The sequence below is a fragment of the Rhincodon typus genome, chromosome 6 (assembly GCF_021869965.1).
Source record: "Rhincodon typus isolate 14 chromosome 6, sRhiTyp1.1, whole genome shotgun sequence".
Lineage (NCBI taxonomy): Eukaryota > Metazoa > Chordata > Chondrichthyes > Orectolobiformes > Rhincodontidae > Rhincodon > Rhincodon typus.
This window is the reverse complement of record NC_063337.1, coordinates 40,648,484-40,666,426: the sequence shown is the minus strand read 5'-3', so window position 1 is coordinate 40,666,426 and position 17,943 is coordinate 40,648,484. Positions and strand designations below refer to the sequence as shown.

At 38.8% G+C, this 17,943-nt stretch overlaps 1 protein-coding gene across 1 annotated transcript in view; it reads right to left on the bottom strand.

Annotated features, from left to right (window-relative positions):
- LOC109937345 overlaps positions 1-17,943 on the bottom strand; it is a 35,358-nt gene that overhangs the window by 10,366 nt on the left and 7,049 nt on the right. The window contains exons 2-5 of the mRNA XM_048598359.1: positions 11,633-11,790; positions 8,161-8,338; positions 5,908-5,965; positions 165-285 (exon numbers count right to left, since the gene is read on the bottom strand). Of these exons, the coding sequence (XP_048454316.1) occupies positions 165-285; positions 5,908-5,965; positions 8,161-8,338; positions 11,633-11,790 (515 nt within the window). The remainder of the gene's footprint in view (positions 1-164; positions 286-5,907; positions 5,966-8,160; positions 8,339-11,632; positions 11,791-17,943) is intronic.

Sequence of the window (17,943 nt, the reverse complement as noted above, 5' to 3'; positions counted from 1 at the left end):
AAGTAAGATTACTAATGATTACAATGTCTTGGAATAAAACATCTGTTCACCCTCTTAGTTGATGAATAATGTGTGTCCTGGAAACATCATAAAATTTTATTTCGTAATTGTAAAATATTGAATGTGTGTCATAATTTAACTATATCATAACTGCTTTTACTTACCATCAATGTTATTTGTTTCCAAGTCTTGACTGAGGACGTTAGACTGTATTTGTTTACTAAAGCCACGAAACACATGCATTTTTCTTTCAACGTGGGGAACTGCTGCTGCCTTCAACCGTACCTGAGATAAATTATAATCTCTTAAACAATACTGTTTATTCAGAATGTACGTCTTAAAATGTAGAATTGATATCCTGAAGACTATATTAACAACATATAAAAAAGCACACATTTTAAAGGTAGAAATATACATTTAAATTTATAGATATTTTCTATCAATCTATTTAGACATATTAGTTTACACCTCCAGATCAGATGGGACCTAAACTAACGCCTCCTGGCTCAGAGATAGGGGCACTAACATTGTGTCACAGGAGCCTTTATCTGAGTTTCTAAACTTTACTCTTTTATTCACAAATTACTGCTAAATTCCCCTGAAGTATTTTTTTGTTATCTTTAGCTCAGTAATTATCCCCTTTAGTAAAACTTTTGGGATGGGAAATTAGACATCAATATACCCAATTATGGATGTAACATGGGTGCAACTAGGCTCAATTAGGTAGAACCAATTTCCTAGCATCCCTGATGGTCACCTAAAATTGGTAAATATATAAATGAGCTGTGAGTGCTCTTGTGGCGCAGTGAGCTATAAGTACCTCTGAGCCACGAGGTCTGGGTTCACATCTCACCTGCTCCAGAGGTGGGTCACAGTGTATCTGAATGGGTTGATTAAAACTATCTATATAAATACAAGGCAAGAGGGCTCTTGTAGCACAGTGATGGTGTCTAAACTTTAAGCCAGGAGGCCTGGATTCATGGCCCATCTACTCTAGAGAGTATGTCGTAAGATCTTTGAACTGGTTTTAAAGAATACCTATTATGAGTGGCATAACATCTGTTTAGTTACCCTCAAAATCTTTGCCCTGAGGAGTGTTGGAGCATGTGAGATGGGCAAGTTAAGCTACTAAGATAATTCGATCGTAGTAGCTATTTAAGATAGGAAAGGCAGAAAGCTAAAGATGAATTACTAGACACACAATGATAGAGAAGCACTAAATATAAATAAGCATCAAGGTTAAGCCCCTTGATTAGAATACGGAAATGCATAAACGTATAAAGTCATTATCTGCCCGGAAGCAGGGTACTGTATACCTCCCAAGGTTTAGGGATGCTGTGTGTCCTTGTTATATGCAGCTGAATCTTACCAAGTATCATTTTTGTCAAGTTTTGCAGAGAATTTTACCAGTTGTCTTTTTATTGGTTGTTCCTTAACCGAATGGTCCTTGAGCAGTGGTTTCTTAACAGACTTTAACTAACTGACTTCTTCCACCACTTAAGAAAATTGAGAACCAAATATACACTGCTATTCAAGAGTGAGAATTCATAATTGTGAATTATGTATTTGTTCTCTACCCATCTGACATCCCTTGTGTTTCAAAGTAGCTTGTAGCATATTTTTCATTTTCTCCTGGACCCTGTAGTTGCACTGCTTTCAGCTGTAAACAGTGTTTCTTCAACCATAGCAGACTTTCTGATAATATGGTGACAATAGTCCCAGTAATGAGTTTAAAACTGGTGAGATGCTGTTGACATAAATTCACATCAAAAGGCTAGGTCTAGATCTCTTATTTCCCCTGGAAATACCTTTGGCTTTTTCTCTATTGTAGTCTGTTCTACCTCATGAACTTTTGTGTCAGTTGCTATTTGATTTCTTGTTGCTCTGATACTATGTCCACTTCGGCACATTTTCTGAAAGTGATTTTTAACAGATAAAACATACTTTTTTAATAGCCGCACACTGCTTGTGCCTTTGAATTTTCTTGCTTCACAGTGTTGACGATGACTGCTTGTTTCTTGATTTTGTCCATTTTGCTCTACTGGTTTGTCACATACGTTTTTAAAAATTTTGTACTGAATAGACCTTTTCCTCTTAGAATTGGTCTACGCTGCTTCTAGACTTTTCCTTCATTTGCCATCTTACTGGTTCTCTTGAGTCAAATCTTTATTTGATTCAATTAAAGCTGACAAAGGTTCATCAACAATTACAACAAAAATTGTCTTATGAACTGACTTTAAATGTCTACAGTCAAATTTTCAGCAAATTTGTAGAGATCATTTACAAAATTATCTATGGGGTCTCTTGGATACTTAACTCTACTAGATCTTGGTCTTTCAAGAATTTTATTTATTCTGAGGTTGAAGTAATTATTATAGGCCTTCCAACCTTCATCAAAAGTATACGTTGCTTGTTTTACACCTTGGCAAGCTTTAACATCATCAACTACACTCCCAATTTTATAAAATGAGAATATGTACTTGTTCAGTTTCTGATTTGGTATCTAATTTGGAAGCTAATCAATATTATAATAATTGTTTTCTCCAAGATGTCCAACTGTATTCTATTTGGCCTATCTCTGAAATGAAATCATCTTGACATTATTTCTGCTGCCATGTCTTTTGAGTGCTTTTAATTCTGTAGTATAGTAATGCTGTTAATGTGTGCAGCTCTACTGAAAGCTTTTCCTTTGTTTTTTTTCGCAGATGAAATATAGGCTTCCCCATTTATATTAGCAAATGTTGAGGAAATCAACAAGAGGGAATAAAACCTACTAGATCTTGACCTTGTTTCCCTCAGCCCATACATATAAGTGATTGCTTTAGTGTGTTTTGATCATTTTTGATTAACAATAAAGACATCAAGAAGGTGTGATTAAGTTCTCCGTGTGTGGAAGGTTCTGCAGTCATCCAGTCTCTACATAAGCATGCTACATACTGCACTGTGAAAAAGTAAACAGTTCTTCTTGAAAAGAATTGTGTTATGTGACCACATTGAGAAGTTTAACCCAATGTCCAAGGGGTTTATTTACAGATTTCAATAAGTAGGATGGGATTGGGCCAGTCCCATTCAGAGTTCTTCAGCAATCAGTGTATCAGCTGGGTCTAATTTTTTCAGTCATTTTTCACTGCAAGAAACTCCCAATGTAGTAGGACACAGACTTTATTGAATTTTTGAGATTGGGTTTCAAGAGTGAACAAGTGAAATTTTTTATCTTGTCATGATGTCAAAAATGGATATTTTTCACCTAATTGAACAGTACTGCTCGATTTAGATTCCCTCACAGAATAGTCAATATGTCTTAAGTGATTAAGTAGATATCCTTGCAATTTATATGAACTGTTGTGGAGATTATGTGGTCAAGATCTTATAGGTGCTTTCCTCTTGCTGGTTTCTTCACCAGCTACTGCAGGTCCCACCTGTTAGCTATGTCTTTTAGCACACAGCCAACTTAGTCAGTAGTGGTATTACTGAGCCACACTTGGTGATCGCCATCCTGTGCTTTTGTCATCCAGACTCCATTCAATGTTCTTGCCAACCCACTGGGTTTCCTACAAATTGTTTTCAACATTTGCTAAGGAAGGATGGTAAGTGGTAGCTAGTAAGAGGCTTCTTGCCTTTGTTTGACCTGATGCCATGAGAGTTCATGAGATCAGAAGTCAATGTTGAGGACTCAAGACAGCAACTCTTGCCTGACTGTATACCACTGTGCCGCCACCTCTGCTGAGTCTACCCAGGAATGGTGATGCTAGAGTCTAGGACTTGTCTGTAGTGTATGATTCTGTAAGTTTCTTTTATTTAATTATTTGATGTTGGCATTGCTGGCTGGCCATTATTTATTGCCCATCCATAGTTTCCCCTAAGGTGGTGGTGAGCTGCCTACTTGAACCTCTACAGTCCACCTGTTGTGGGTTGACTCACAATGCCATGAGGGAGAGAATTCCAGGATTGTGACAAAGTGACAGTGAAGGAACAGCGATATATTTTCAAGCTACAATTGTGAATGGCGTGGAAGGGAACTTGCAGGTTTGTTTCCATGTATCTGCTGCCCTTGTCCTTCTAGATGGAAGTAGTTGTGGGTTTGGAAGGTGCTGTCTGAAGATCTTTGGTGAATTTCTGCTGTGCATCTTGTACCTAGTATACACTGTTGCTACTGAGCGTTGGTGGTACAGGAAGTGGATGTTTGTTGTTGGGATGCCAATCAAGTGGGCTGCTTTGTCCTGGATAGTGTCAAGCTTCTTGAATTGTTGGAGCTGCACCCATCGAGGCAAGTGGGGAGTATTTCGTCACACTCCTGACTTGTGTCTTACAGGTTTTGGGGAGTCATCAGGTGAGTTATTCACTGCAGTATTCCTAGCTTCTGGCCTGCTGCTGTAACCAGTGTTTATGGAGCAGGTCCAGTTGAGTTTCTGGACAAAGGTAACTCCCAGGATGTTGACAGACAGAGATTCAGTGACACCATTGAATGTTGAGCGGCAGTGGTTAGGTTATCTCTTATTGGTGATGGTCATTGCATGGAATGTGTGTGGTAGGAATCTTACTTGCCACTTGTCAGCACAAGCCTAGATATTGCCCAGATTTTGTTCAGAGTCTGAATACATCAAGTCATTGTTTGAATCACCTGTGAGACTATTCTCCCAATTTTGGTACAAAAACAACAGGAGGAAAAACATGCAAACAGACAATATGAGGGACCAACTTATGCCTGTATCATGAACTGAATCGATGTGAGGAGCTGAGACATGAGGCGAAGTAGCTGAGGCAGCATAAATATTCTGATATAACAAGGTGTAGAGCTGGATGAACACAGCAGGCCAGGCAGCCTCAGAGGAGCAGGAAAGCTGACGTTTTGGGTCTGGACCCTTCTTCAGAAATGGGGGAGGGGAAGGGGGTTCTGAAATAGACGGGGGAGCAGTGATAGAAGGTGGATAGTGGAGTGGATAGGTGGGAGAGAAGACGGACAGGTCAAAGAGGTGGGGATGAAGCTAGTAGAGGTGAGTATAGATAGGAAGTGGGGGTGGGGGTTGGTCAGTGAGGAGGGAGGGGCGGATAGGTGGGTGAGAAGACAGACAGGTCAAGGAGGCGAGGATGAGAAGGGGGCTGGTCTTGGGATCAGGTTGGGGCTGGGGGGATTTTGAAGCTAGTGAAGTCCACATTGAGACTGTTGAGATTTTGATTATTGGGAAGTAAAAGTAAAGGCCATATTCACAAAATCAAATTCAGCTATTGCTCCACTCACGTCATATTGGGTGTGACAAGGACACTACAGAATGTTAGAGAAATAAAAGATGATGACAGGGAGTGACCAAGGCACAGTGTGAAACAAGTTGGGGCATCACTGTGCACACACCGTTGTAACACTAGCAATGCATGTAGGGCACTTCACGAAACCTGTCACAGCCAGCTGATGTCACTGGTCCTGGCTGTGCACGCACAGAAAGGGCAGCCATTTTATTAGTCATTTTGGTGTTTGGTGTTCAGTAGCTCTAAAAATGGATTATGCCTGCTCAAATTAAGGTTTTTAGTACAAGTTTTGTAAAATTTCCTGGAGAAGGTTGAGCACCACTTGAAAATGGCCTCAAAACTGTCTTCCAGCTTATTTAGGGATGACAGAATTCTGCCTCCTCACAGGAGCAGACCAATCTGTCAAGACAAGTTGAGAGAGGTGGAAACCTGATTGAGCCAGATTCTGTCTGGACTCGTTGCCTAAGTTTTGCTTTCATTCATGCCTTTAATTGTTTAGTAACAGGTGGAAATATTCAATTGTGTAGTAATTAAGGATATATAAATATTGTAAAAAATTAAGGATATAATATTTCTTTGTAAACAAAGCATCTCAAAGTACAACATAAACAATTGCTCTGGTGTTTGTTCTACTCATTTATAAAATATTAGTGAAGCCATTACCTGAATTTGCTGGAACATATTTGGTGCTTCCAATCGTAATGATTTGTAGTTACTGCATCTACCAAAAATAAACATTATATAGTAAGAACAAACTTGTGTTTACGTAACATAATTTACATCCCAAAGACATCCCAAAGTATTTTGCAATCAGTTAATTACTTTTGCAGAGACAAAAAAAACTGCAGATTCTGGAATCTAAAGTAGACAAACAGGAGGCAGGAAGAACACAGCAGACCAGGCAGCATCTGGAAGAAAGGAGCAGTCAACACTTTGGCTATTACTCTTCTTCACTCCTGTGTTCTTCCAGTTTGCTGTTTGTCTAATTACTTTTGCAGTGTGGTTATTGTTGTTATGCATGCAAATGTGAGAACCCCAGGTCCATAAACAACAAGTTGAATAAATGGCTAATTAGTCTGCCTTGTTTTTGTTTGGTAAAGAATAAATAAAGGCTATGATTCCCAGAGATAACTCCCTTGCTGTTCTTTGAACAATGGCATGATGAACTCATGTTATACCGCTTTTAGATTGGAGTTTACGAAGAGGATGCAGCCTTCAGTGACTCCCCATCCCATTCCTTACCCCTGTTCCCAACACATCCTTTCACCAGATCCAAGTTACACACTTTCTTTCTTGCAACCTCTAAATCTGCTCCTTTCCCATTTGAATGACCAATTAAATTCTGTATCCTCCCTGTTTATTCAACAATAACTCCTGTGACTCTATCCTCCACCCATTAGAACCAAGGTACACAGTAGCCAGCCAGAAATTGTTTACCAGAAGACTTTCTCTCTTTTAAAAACTTTTTTGTTCTCAAAATAAATTAAATTTGAATAAGAAAACAATTTGCTTTTCTGACTTTGACACAATTTGAACTTTTATATGTCTCTCTCAATTTGGAAATATAAAACTACTGACCTATAATTTGATAGTAGAGTTTCAGCAGTAAAGCCCAGGTCTGAATGTAGCTCTGTCCCCATTTGTGGGTGAGTCTGAAATGTCAGAAAAGTGGAAGGAGTGGCAGCAATGGGCTTAACAGAAGAAGCATACAAAATGTAAGAGTCACATGATTAAGTAGAGATTGAGCTGGAAGGGAGCAGAAGCTTGAACCAAATGTGAAGCCAACGTGTGTAGATGAAGCTATACATATGAAGAGTTCTTGCTGAAAGTTCTGTGGCCTCCAGTGGCATTACTTTGGGAGAATTAAACCCCAACACAGGAACCTCCTGTCTGTGTAGATTCTGTTCACATCTGATGCCATACCACCATAAGCACAAGCCTGCTCTGTCTCCATTACAGTCTCAACAAAGGCAGGGAACACAGTTCCATGGTTTCTAGGAGGGTCCATTGTTAATTCCCCAGAGCAAACTTCGCTATGGGAATCACGTACAACTGCCAACTCCGAGCTTGGATACAGGGCCAGATAAAGGCAGGAAGTGGAATTCAGATTGTGCCTCGGGAGAAGAACAGCTTTCCAGAAACAAGTTGTGATTGGAATGAACAGTGAGGAACAGAAGGTGTTAGCATTGGTGCCATCCAGCAGCAGAACGCAAAAGCACAGCAGCTTAATCAGCATACGAACAGGAGTAGGCCTTTCAACCCATGAAGCCAGCCCTGCCATTCAACATGATCAAACACTTCAATGCCTTTTCAACATCCCAATCTCTACCTTCAACATACTCCACAACTAAGCTTCCACAGGCCCCTGTGGGTACAGTATTCCACAGCTTCACAACACTTTGAGTAAGAAAATTTTCTCATCTCAAACCAAAAAGGCATTGTCCTTATTTTTAAATTGAGTCCCCTGGTTTTAGGTTCTTCAAGCAGGGGAAGTGGCTTATCTACATCCCACACAATATCACTTTTAGCATTTTGTAAGTTTTAATTAGATCACCTCTCATTCTTTGAAACTCTGATTATACAGGCCAAGTTTACCTAATCTCTCTTCATATGACAGTCCCATCATTCCAAAGCAAGTTTGGTGGAACACAAAGATGGTTTATATTATTAGATCATAAGACAATAAGACATAGGATCAGAATTAGACCATTTGGCCAATCAGGATTTCTCTACCATTGGATCATTAGAAAAACACTTATCTTCCTCTTTTAGATGCTGATTGATATATTGGATAGTTATAATATTTATAGTTTTATGTCAGACTTTCAGCACTTATATGACTATTTAAAGTTACGGCTGTATTTTAAATAGCAAACACAATGATCAAGAAATAAACTCTGTATCAATTAAACTTACTGGCTTTGTTCGGAGTGAGACTGGATGTCTTGGCTTACAGATTCAGAAGATGCAGTGGGCCCGGAAACAGGATCTAGATCGTCATCTTTCCTGGAATTACCTGACAATTTTATATGATTGACCCCATTTTTGCTCTGTGGACAGTCTTTTGCTTGTAGAAATTTCAACTCACCTAAAGCTGGGAGAGAAACAAGCAGATGTTAATTGCATTAATGGATCACAAAACAGTCAGAATTCACTGTCAATGCAAAGTATTATTCCCATGTAACTGGACATTAAATTCTACTAAATTATAATTTTCAAAACTAGTATAGCAGTAATTAAATAACTATTTATTGCTAACAGCAAAACTGTGTGATCTCTGGACAACCTAAATACAATATGTAACATCTATTAAGAGTTGTAAATATTTAATTATCAACCTGTCCAGAAATGTTATTACACACATCTAGAGCAGGTGGGACCTGAACTTGGGTCTTATTGTGTATTAAAATACAGTGTGTTCTCATGATTTTAAAAGGTACAACTGTAGTAAGTCATCCTTTTTCTTGAATTTCAGGGCCTTTGCAATAAATGTCAACATGGTAATTTGAATTGGTTAGGTTTCAAACAGTTCTAGCAATGCAAGTCTGGTGATCCACAAGGCACTGTGGGCCACCAGCAGCAGGAAAATTGTACTCAAATACAATCTGCAACCTGCCTACCTAATTTGCTGCTATGATTCAAATTTATCTGCCCCTCCATTTCTCTGCCAGATCTGGCTTCCAGTAGCTGGGGGGTAGTGGCTAAAACTGAAGCTATTAAGTATAGTGAGGCACCCCCAATGTTAGTTGACAGACTTAACGTGCCGTTACCATGACTGATACTGTCTCAGAATAAAGACAGCACTTTAGGATTGGGATGAGGAGAAATTTCTTCACTTAGAGAGTGGTGAATCTTAGGAATTTTCTTTCCCAGAGGGCTAGAAGGTTCTGTCATTGATTATATTCAAGCTGAGGATTGATAGACTTCTACATATTAAAAACATGACACTCTCATTCTGTGAATAAATAAAATCTTGAGTTATGGAAAAAGTGCAAGAAAATCAAGTTTAGGTCAAAGATCAGCTATGATCTCAGTGAGTGGCAGAGCGGGATCTAAGGGCTGAAAGGCCTATTCCTGCTCCTATTTCTCACATTGATGTAGCAAAACAATGTGAGTTGTTGTTGTTGAGAAAGGGACATTGTGAAAACAGAGAAAAAAGGACTACAGCTCAGGAAAGGAAAATGATATACAGCCATGTGACAATACTAGTTTGTCCAGTAGAGTACTCTTTCAGACTTGGGCAAATTGACAATTTGTTCACATTCCGACTAGGTTGGTGAAATGCTCTGAAATCCAAACCTTGACCCTGCGACTGATCATAAAACCAGAACTATGTCACATGAAAGTAAGAATGTGACTAGAATTAGATTAATCTGTTACTGCAACAATATATCATTACAGGCATAAGTAAACATGTGGCTGCTTAAATAAACATAAATAATCCCTTGGTACATAACAATTTAATGAAAACGACCATAGAAATTGATGCTTCAAGCCTCCCTTTTGATGTTTCAAATGGCAAAAATTAACATTCAAAATCCTAAATAAAAACTGCAAGACTTTTCCATTACTAAATATTGAAAAGGAGAGTTACTTATAAGTAATGTCTCTGCGTCAACAATGTCATTCTGTTGTCAATACTTAACCCAATTCTGGGAATTGCCACGCACTGCTTACCCAGTGTTATGTTAAATGATTAACAACAGATACATATTGAAAGTCAAATGATCGGATTTTCGACTTCCTTATTAAAAGTATTCTAAAAAATGCTCACTCTTCATTGTGAATCTTTCAAAGTGAACCACAGACTGATGTAAGCCCAAATGACGCTGAGGAGTCATTGTCCTAGTTGGATATGTTACAGTTTTTAAGTACAGTGATTAGTACTTCACTGCTGGACAATTTGGCTTGGGAGAGGACACTGCTGTTGGTTCACCTTTTCTGTCACTGGAGTTGGAGGATCCTGCAAAAGCACCACTGCTGGTATATTGCCAATGCTTTAGAGGGCAGTTGCTTTGCCAGTCTGGTGTCAGGGGTATGAATGACATGTCACATGCATTGTAGTTACCTCCAAATCCAGTGGGTGGAGAGGTCTTCCAATAGCAGAGTCCTCTCCTAAATCAACTTGTGTAGCATTGAAGTGCTAGACACGCAACAGCAGCTCTGCTGTGCAGGACATGTCGATCGAATTCCTTACACCAGAACCCAGAAGCAACTGCTCCTCTTGAAAGTTGATCATGGCAGGGACTCTCAGGCAGATGTTGGAAATGCTTTATGAATGCCTTCAAGGTACCACTGAAGAGGTTAGACATCACTGTGAGAGCAGATCACCAAGCCCCAATGTCCCACCTTTTACCTTTGCCCTGCAAATGTTTCTTTTGCATTCCAGATCTTAGCTGTGAAAAATGAGTTTTCCTTCATGTCATGATACATCAGACATAGACAGGTTAGGGCATTTAAATTCTCAAACCTGTTGCATCATTCAATGAGATCATGCCTGATCTGAGACCAACTCCTTGTGGTTCCCATTATTTTTCTTAATACCTAATGGTTAACAGACACCAATCAATTTCAGATCAAAATTAGCAATCTGGTATCATCTGTCATTTGCAGAAGAGAGTTCCAAACTTCTACTATATCCTTTGTTTGTTGAAGTGTTTCCAAACTGCGTTCCTGAAATTGCATTTGATGGAAACCATTTTCTGGCATCTATGTTCTATATGAATGGGAAATCCTTTTCTTCCTACTTTAAAATTTCCTTGAATCAAACAATGACGCATGACAATTGACAATAAATGACATTACCATAGCAGCTTTAATAACATACATTTTAAAGGACAACCAAAGACAAACTGGGCAATTGATTCCTCTGTTGCAGTTTGTACCAAAATTTTAAACATATCCCTTACTTTCAGCTCTGTGATTATTTCCAAAACTGAACAAAGTAAATATTCTCAGCTGTATTTCCAACTCTACAAAATAGAAGCTTGGACTTTTCTGGTAGTTGTGACAGCTGATATATTTTATTTTGTTTTCTTATGAAAAATAAACTGATAAGTAAAAGCAAAATACTACAGATGCTGGAAATCTGAAACAGGGAATGCTGGAGAAACTCAGCAGGTCTGACAGCATCTGTGCAGAGAGAATGACAGAGTTAAAATTTTGAGTCCAATATGACTCTTCTTCAAAACTATAATAATGCCTTTAAGTATTCTGTCATAAAGAAAATGGTGATTATTTTTATGAACAATGTAGTTTATTAAGGCTGAAAAGAAATTTAGTTTTCAATCACTTCATATATTGAATATGTTACAAGTTCATGCCAAGAGAAATTCATAAGCTGTTTTGGTCTTTGTCAAATTTTGTTAATAACAAATAATTTACTGACCTGTCCTATTTTGCTTCTTCAGATTCCAGGTATGGGACCCTTTAAGTATCTGGGTTAAGTCAGTCTGATCTTTAAATTTTGCTCTCCTTATTTCTTCAAACCATTGACCTGTTATACCTTTCAACCATAACTTGTCGTGATTTTTCTTCTTGATCTCCCTATAATTGAAACCAATTATCAGTAGTATACAGAGAAAAAAGGTTAAACTGGGCACTTAAGCCAAATGTATTTTTCCCCAGAAAATCCAAAAAAAATTTATTATCCATATTATTGTCATTATGCATTTCAATAATTCTTCATATTTTTGTGGATGCAGGAGATCAGACAGATTAATTCAATTTCACATTTAACTGACATCCAGACAGAAATGGAAAGCTTATTTTTTTTTTAAAAATCGTTCATTGGATGTGGATAATGTGAGCAGGCCAGCAATTATTGCCCATCCCTAATTGTCCCTTAATCTGAGTAGCTTATTAGAGCCATTTCAGAGGTCAGTTAAGAGTCAACCACATTGCTGTTGGTCTAGAGTTACATGTAGTCCAGACTAAGGAACGGTTACAGATTTATAAAAGGAGAGTAGCAAACCAGACAGGTTTTTACAGCAATTAACAATTGTTAAATGGAAACCATTTGGCTAATTCTTAATTGCAAAATTTTCTTATTGAATTCAAATTTCACAATCTACCATGGTGGGATTCAAAATCATGACCCCAGAAAATTAGCCTGGGTTCAGGATTACTAGGCCAGTAACATAACATTACTATGATACCACTGTCTCCCCATCAAAATACTTTGTTTTTCAAATGACTTTCTTTTGTTTCATACATTATAGCATTAGCAAGATACATTTTCTTTCGTGGTGAGGAAGGGAAGTTGCGGGGGGGGGCGCGAAGAGAGAGATAGAGAGAGGGAGAGAGATGAAGAAATAGTCGTAGTCACAGTATCAACAAACCTGTACATAACATTTTCCATATCAGAATTGTGAGCATTTGGTCTGCTATCAGATGAACACTTTTCTATTTTTGCCCCTAAGTATTTGTACTTAAGAACCTGTACCTAGGCACCTTCATACCTAAAATGGCGCCATAAGTGGCAACTTGTAAACTTTTCACTGTTCTCATTTCAGTACATGTGACGATAAAGCTAATTCTAAATTATCACTTGCATTTTTTAAAAATTCTTTCACAGAATGTGGGCATCTCTGGCTAGACCAGCATTTAATGCCCATCCCTAATTGGCCAGAGACAGCTGAGAGTCAACCACATTGCTGTGGGTCTGGGGTCACATATACGCCAGACCAGGCAAGGAAGACAGATTTCCTTCCCTAAAGCACATTAGTGAACCAGATGGGTTTTTCTGGAAATCGACAATGGTTTCATGGTCATCATTAGACTCTTAATTCTAGATTTTTATTGAATTCAAATTCTGTCATCTGCCGTGGCAGGATTCCAACCCAGGTCCCCAGAAAATTACCTGGGTTTCTGGATTAACAGTCCAGTGCATATGCTAGGTCATCGCCTCCCCTGTAACTGCAGTTCCTTATACCAGTACATTTATATTATGCTATGACAACACAGATTAATCATAATGCCAAATATAACATTTAGCTTAGTGAAAGATTCACCATCTGGCTTTTATGAGTTTAATCATAAATTATTAAGTTACTGTGCATAATAAATGTAAACATAAGTTTATTAGCTGTGATTTGCAACTATTTTGTTCTTCTTAATGTGTCTTCTATTTCAAACACAGCAGCATGTAAACACGTGGATAGGAAATTAACGCTGGATTCCAACGCAACATTGTCTGAGAACAGCAGTAGGAGGGCTGCAAGGAGAGACACAACAAGAAATGTAGACAGAATATCCAGAGCTTCTGGCCTAGGCAACTCTCAGCTTCCATGTGTGAGTAATAAAAATCCGTGCCAGAAACTCACATATCTTATAGAGCTGGAGGATGCATGATAGGGAAGGGTGTGTCCAGGCAGCACTTGCAAAATTGGATGTATTTCAGAAATTCTTTGTTTCCATGTTAGGGTAAAACAGCCACATTTCATCAATCCGGGGTTTTAATCTCTTATTGCTAAATCAGCTTTAACGACAAGATATAATGAACATTTCCCTTGGTCTCAGTGCATTCTGGAGAAAAGCTCGTACCTAAATAAAGATGAAGTCCTGATCAGAAGGGAGAATGGTTTATGCACTAATGTCAAGTTAACAAGTTTGAGCCTGCAAGCCGAATCTCAATTTCACAGAGAGAGAGTGGGTTAAAATATAAGGAGTTCCCAGAGTCAAGTGTAAATATACACCTCATGTTTATTTAGTTCTGCTCCAGTGTTTATTCCAGTGTGAGACAAGGAGACTGTATACTGAGCTAAATTTAAAAATGCTTCAGCTACCTATGGTAAGGCTTGTTAAATGACAATGAGGAATTAACTGTAAAATTTCATTTTTGGTAAATAATTAGCAATATCCTTATGTTCAGGAATTTCTCATAAGGAAATAGTTTATAGTAGGTATTGGGATTTTATCACATTTTTATTGTATTTGCTGTTGCTCTTTAAACTTAATTCTGTATTCAATGTTAGTTGGGTGGTTGTTTTATACAGGTTGATTAACGTCAAGCATAAAACACACATTACTGACAGTAAGAGGGTGTCATTACGGCCTTATGTACTCTCCCAATATGCCACATAAGCGATACTGGAAACAGGGAAAGGAATTGAAAATCCAGTTTAATGTGTCCCCACCCTGCTTTCTGTCAGCATGTATGGTATGCGTGTGAAAATTCAAGCAATGTCTATATAATAAAGGTAAAGTCTCACCTGATTGCTCTCCCATTAGAGAGCAATAACTGGTGGTGGGTTTAACCTGAGGGTCACCATGCCTCAGGTGAAGGGAGAGGTCAAACAGGTGGGACCTTCATGCTAACCTCAGTCAGTACAAGAATTGAACCCATGCCGTTGGTGTCACTCTGCATTATAAGTCAACAATCTAGCCAACCGAGCTAACCTTCACTACTTTATATTGTGGCCATTGAAAATGTCTCTGACTAGTTTTGTGGCACAGTTGCATCACTGCAGGATTAACAAAGAGTACAAGTGCAAGAGAAGAATAATTTCTCACACCGTGCCCCAAATTCTAACTCAGCTTTATGTTTGACTGAATTGTTGCTATTTTCTCAAATGCAGAAATTGCCTTTTCTACCCCTGCCCCTGCAGGAATAGTGTTTAACCAATAGAAATTCACAAAGTGACAATTCTGCTACATAGAACAGAAATCATTTGCTAATTTTCCAATCAATTTATCAATGCAGAATTTGTTTTCCTAACTCTTTATATCAAGAAAGTATTCCTCATGGTAATCAATACTCTAGATTCTGTAAGAGTATACAAATAAAGTGTACTGTGACTAGATATAAAAGGAAACTGGGACTAAACATAAAGACAAAAGTTTAAAGTGAAAAAAAATCTCAACTTTTCATTCATTTCTTGAAAACAGTCTACTGAATTTGATCTTTAAAGCCAACGATGCCCCCCATACGAAGTATGTTATTTCCAAAAATGAAACAAAAGCAAATTTATTAACACACTAAAGTACAGAATGGGAAGGATTCACATTTCTCTCTGGCAATCCAACAACAAAAATTACTTGAATTTATATAGTATCATTAACAGAGTAAAGCATCCCAAGGTGTTTTGAAGGAGCATTGCCAAACAACTTTTGATATTGAGTCACACAGGAAGTGATACTGCGCATAACCAATTTTCCACAGACAATTCAAAGTACTATGTCAACATGAATGACTTCAGAAACATAAGAACAAGACGAACTAGGGAACATAAAATTAATTCAGTCAGCAAGATCACCTATGTGTGGAACTGCAGGATATGGGGGAGATACTAAACAAGCTTCTTGTATCACTGTTTACTGTGGAGAAGGATGTTGAAGATATAGAACGTGGGGAAATAAATAGTGACATCTTTAAAAAATGTCCATATTACAGAAGAAATGGTGCTGGACATCTTAAAACGTATAAACGTGGATAAATCCTTGGGACCTGATCGGGTGTACCCTAGAACTCTGTGGGAAGCCAGGGAAGAGATTGCTGGGCCCCTTGCTGAGATATTTGTATCATCAATAGCCACAAGTGAGGTGCCGGAAGACGAGAGATTGGCTAATTTGGTGCCACTGTTTTAAAAAAGTTGGTAAGGAAAAGCCAGGGAACTACAGACCAGTGAGCCTGACATCAGTAGCAGTACGTTGTTGGGGGAAATCCTGAGGGACAGGATTTACGTGCATTTGGAAAGGCAAGGACTGATTAGGGATAGTCACCATGGCTTTGTGTATGAGAAATCATGTCTCACAAACTTGATTAAGTTTTTTGAAGAAGTAATGAAGAGGATTGATGAGGGCAGAGCAGTGGACATGACCTATATGGACTTCAGTAAGACATTCGACAAAATTCCTCATGGTAGACTGGTTAGCAAGATTTGATCACATGGAATAGAGAGAGAACAAGCCATTTTGGATACAGAACTGGGTCAAAAGGTAGAAGACAGAGGATGGTGGTGGAGGGTTGCTTTTCATACTGGAAGTCTGTGACCAGCGGTGTGCCACAAGCATCGGTGCTGGGTCCACTGCTTTTTGTCATTTATAAAAATGATTCAGATATGAACATAGGAGGTATGGTTAGTAAGTTTGCAGGTGACATGAAAATTGGAGGTGTAGTGGACAGTGAAAAAGGTTACCTCAGAGTACAACGGGATCTTGATCAGATGGACCAATGGGCCAAGGAGTTGCAGATGGAGTTTAATTTAGATAAATGTGAGGTGCTGCATTTTGGAAAGGCAAATCAGGTCAGGAGTTATACACTTAATGGTAAGGTCCTGGGGATTGTTGCCGAACAAAGAGACCTCGGAGTGCAGGTTCATAGTTCCTTGAAAGTGGAGTCGCAGTAGACAGGATAGTGAAGAAGGCGTTTGGTATGCTTGTCTTTATTGGTCAGTGTATTGGGTATAGGAGTGGGGATGTCCTGTTGTAGCTGTACTGGATATCAGTTAGGCCAATTTTGGAATACTGTCTGCAATTCTGGTCTCCCTGCTATAGGAAGGATGTCATAAAAGTTCCGAAAAGATTTACAAGGATGTTGACAGATTTGGAGAGTTTAAGCTGTAGGGAGAGGTTGAATAGGCTGGGGATATTTTCCTTGGAGCGTCGGAGGCGGAGGTTCATAAAATCATGAGGGGCATGGACAGGGTAAATACCCAAGGTCTTTTCCCCAGAATCGGGGGGAGTCCAAAACTAGGGGGCATAGGTTTAGGGTGAGGGGGGTAAAGATTTAAAAGGGATCTAAGGAACAATATTTTCATGCAGAGGGTGATGCGTGCACAGAATGAGCTGCCAGAGGAGGTGGTGGAGGCTGGTACAATTACAACATTAAAAAGGCATCTGGATGGGTATAATGAATAAGATTTGAGAGTGATATGAGCCAAATGCTGGCAAATGGGACTAGATTTATTTAGATATCTGGTTGGCATGGACAAGTTGGACCGAAGGATCTGGTTCTGTGCTGTATATCTCTATGACTCTATGAAGGAATATTTTTTGAGACCAATGAGGTTTCTGTCCCTAGCACTGAACTGTAATAGTCCTCAGTAAAAGTGACCAATAACTTCTTACGTGCCTGTTACTGGGGTGAACTAACCCCTCCATGCCCTTCTTGTAGCGTTGGCATCCTTTGATGCAGTGGACTGCACTATCCTCCTCCAAATGCGAACGAATCCAAATGCCAACTGCCATTCTTACCTATCCAGTTCTAGTTAAAAAAAATTGGAAGATGGTGGAAAATAGATTTATATCTGATTTTGAGGTTTCTTTTGAAAATAGTTAGTTGGAAGTTCACTGTAGAAATTGGATTTTTTTTTACAAAGCTTCCTAGAAATTACAGAACTGGTGATAGCTCCTTGCTTTGCTGTAGACCACTGCTCGGCTTGGTGTTGAACTGTGACTTTCTTGGAAAGGTGCCTGTTTTGTACGGTTTAGTTGGAGAAAAACCTGCTAAGAACCACCTTAGTTGGAAGGAAGCCTGCTAAGAACAAGCTGAGTTGAAGGAAGGTGTACCAAGGATAAGCTTCCCAGCTGATCTTTCCCATTTCTGAAAAATCCTAATCTTGAGTTCAGGGTGAAACCTATTTGTTCTTTTGACAGCGTGATTGAGGGAACATCTTAAAATTTTACTTCCTTTGCAAGTTCTGTCTGTAAGACTTCAGGGTCAACCATGTGGTATTATAAATGTGACTCACACATACC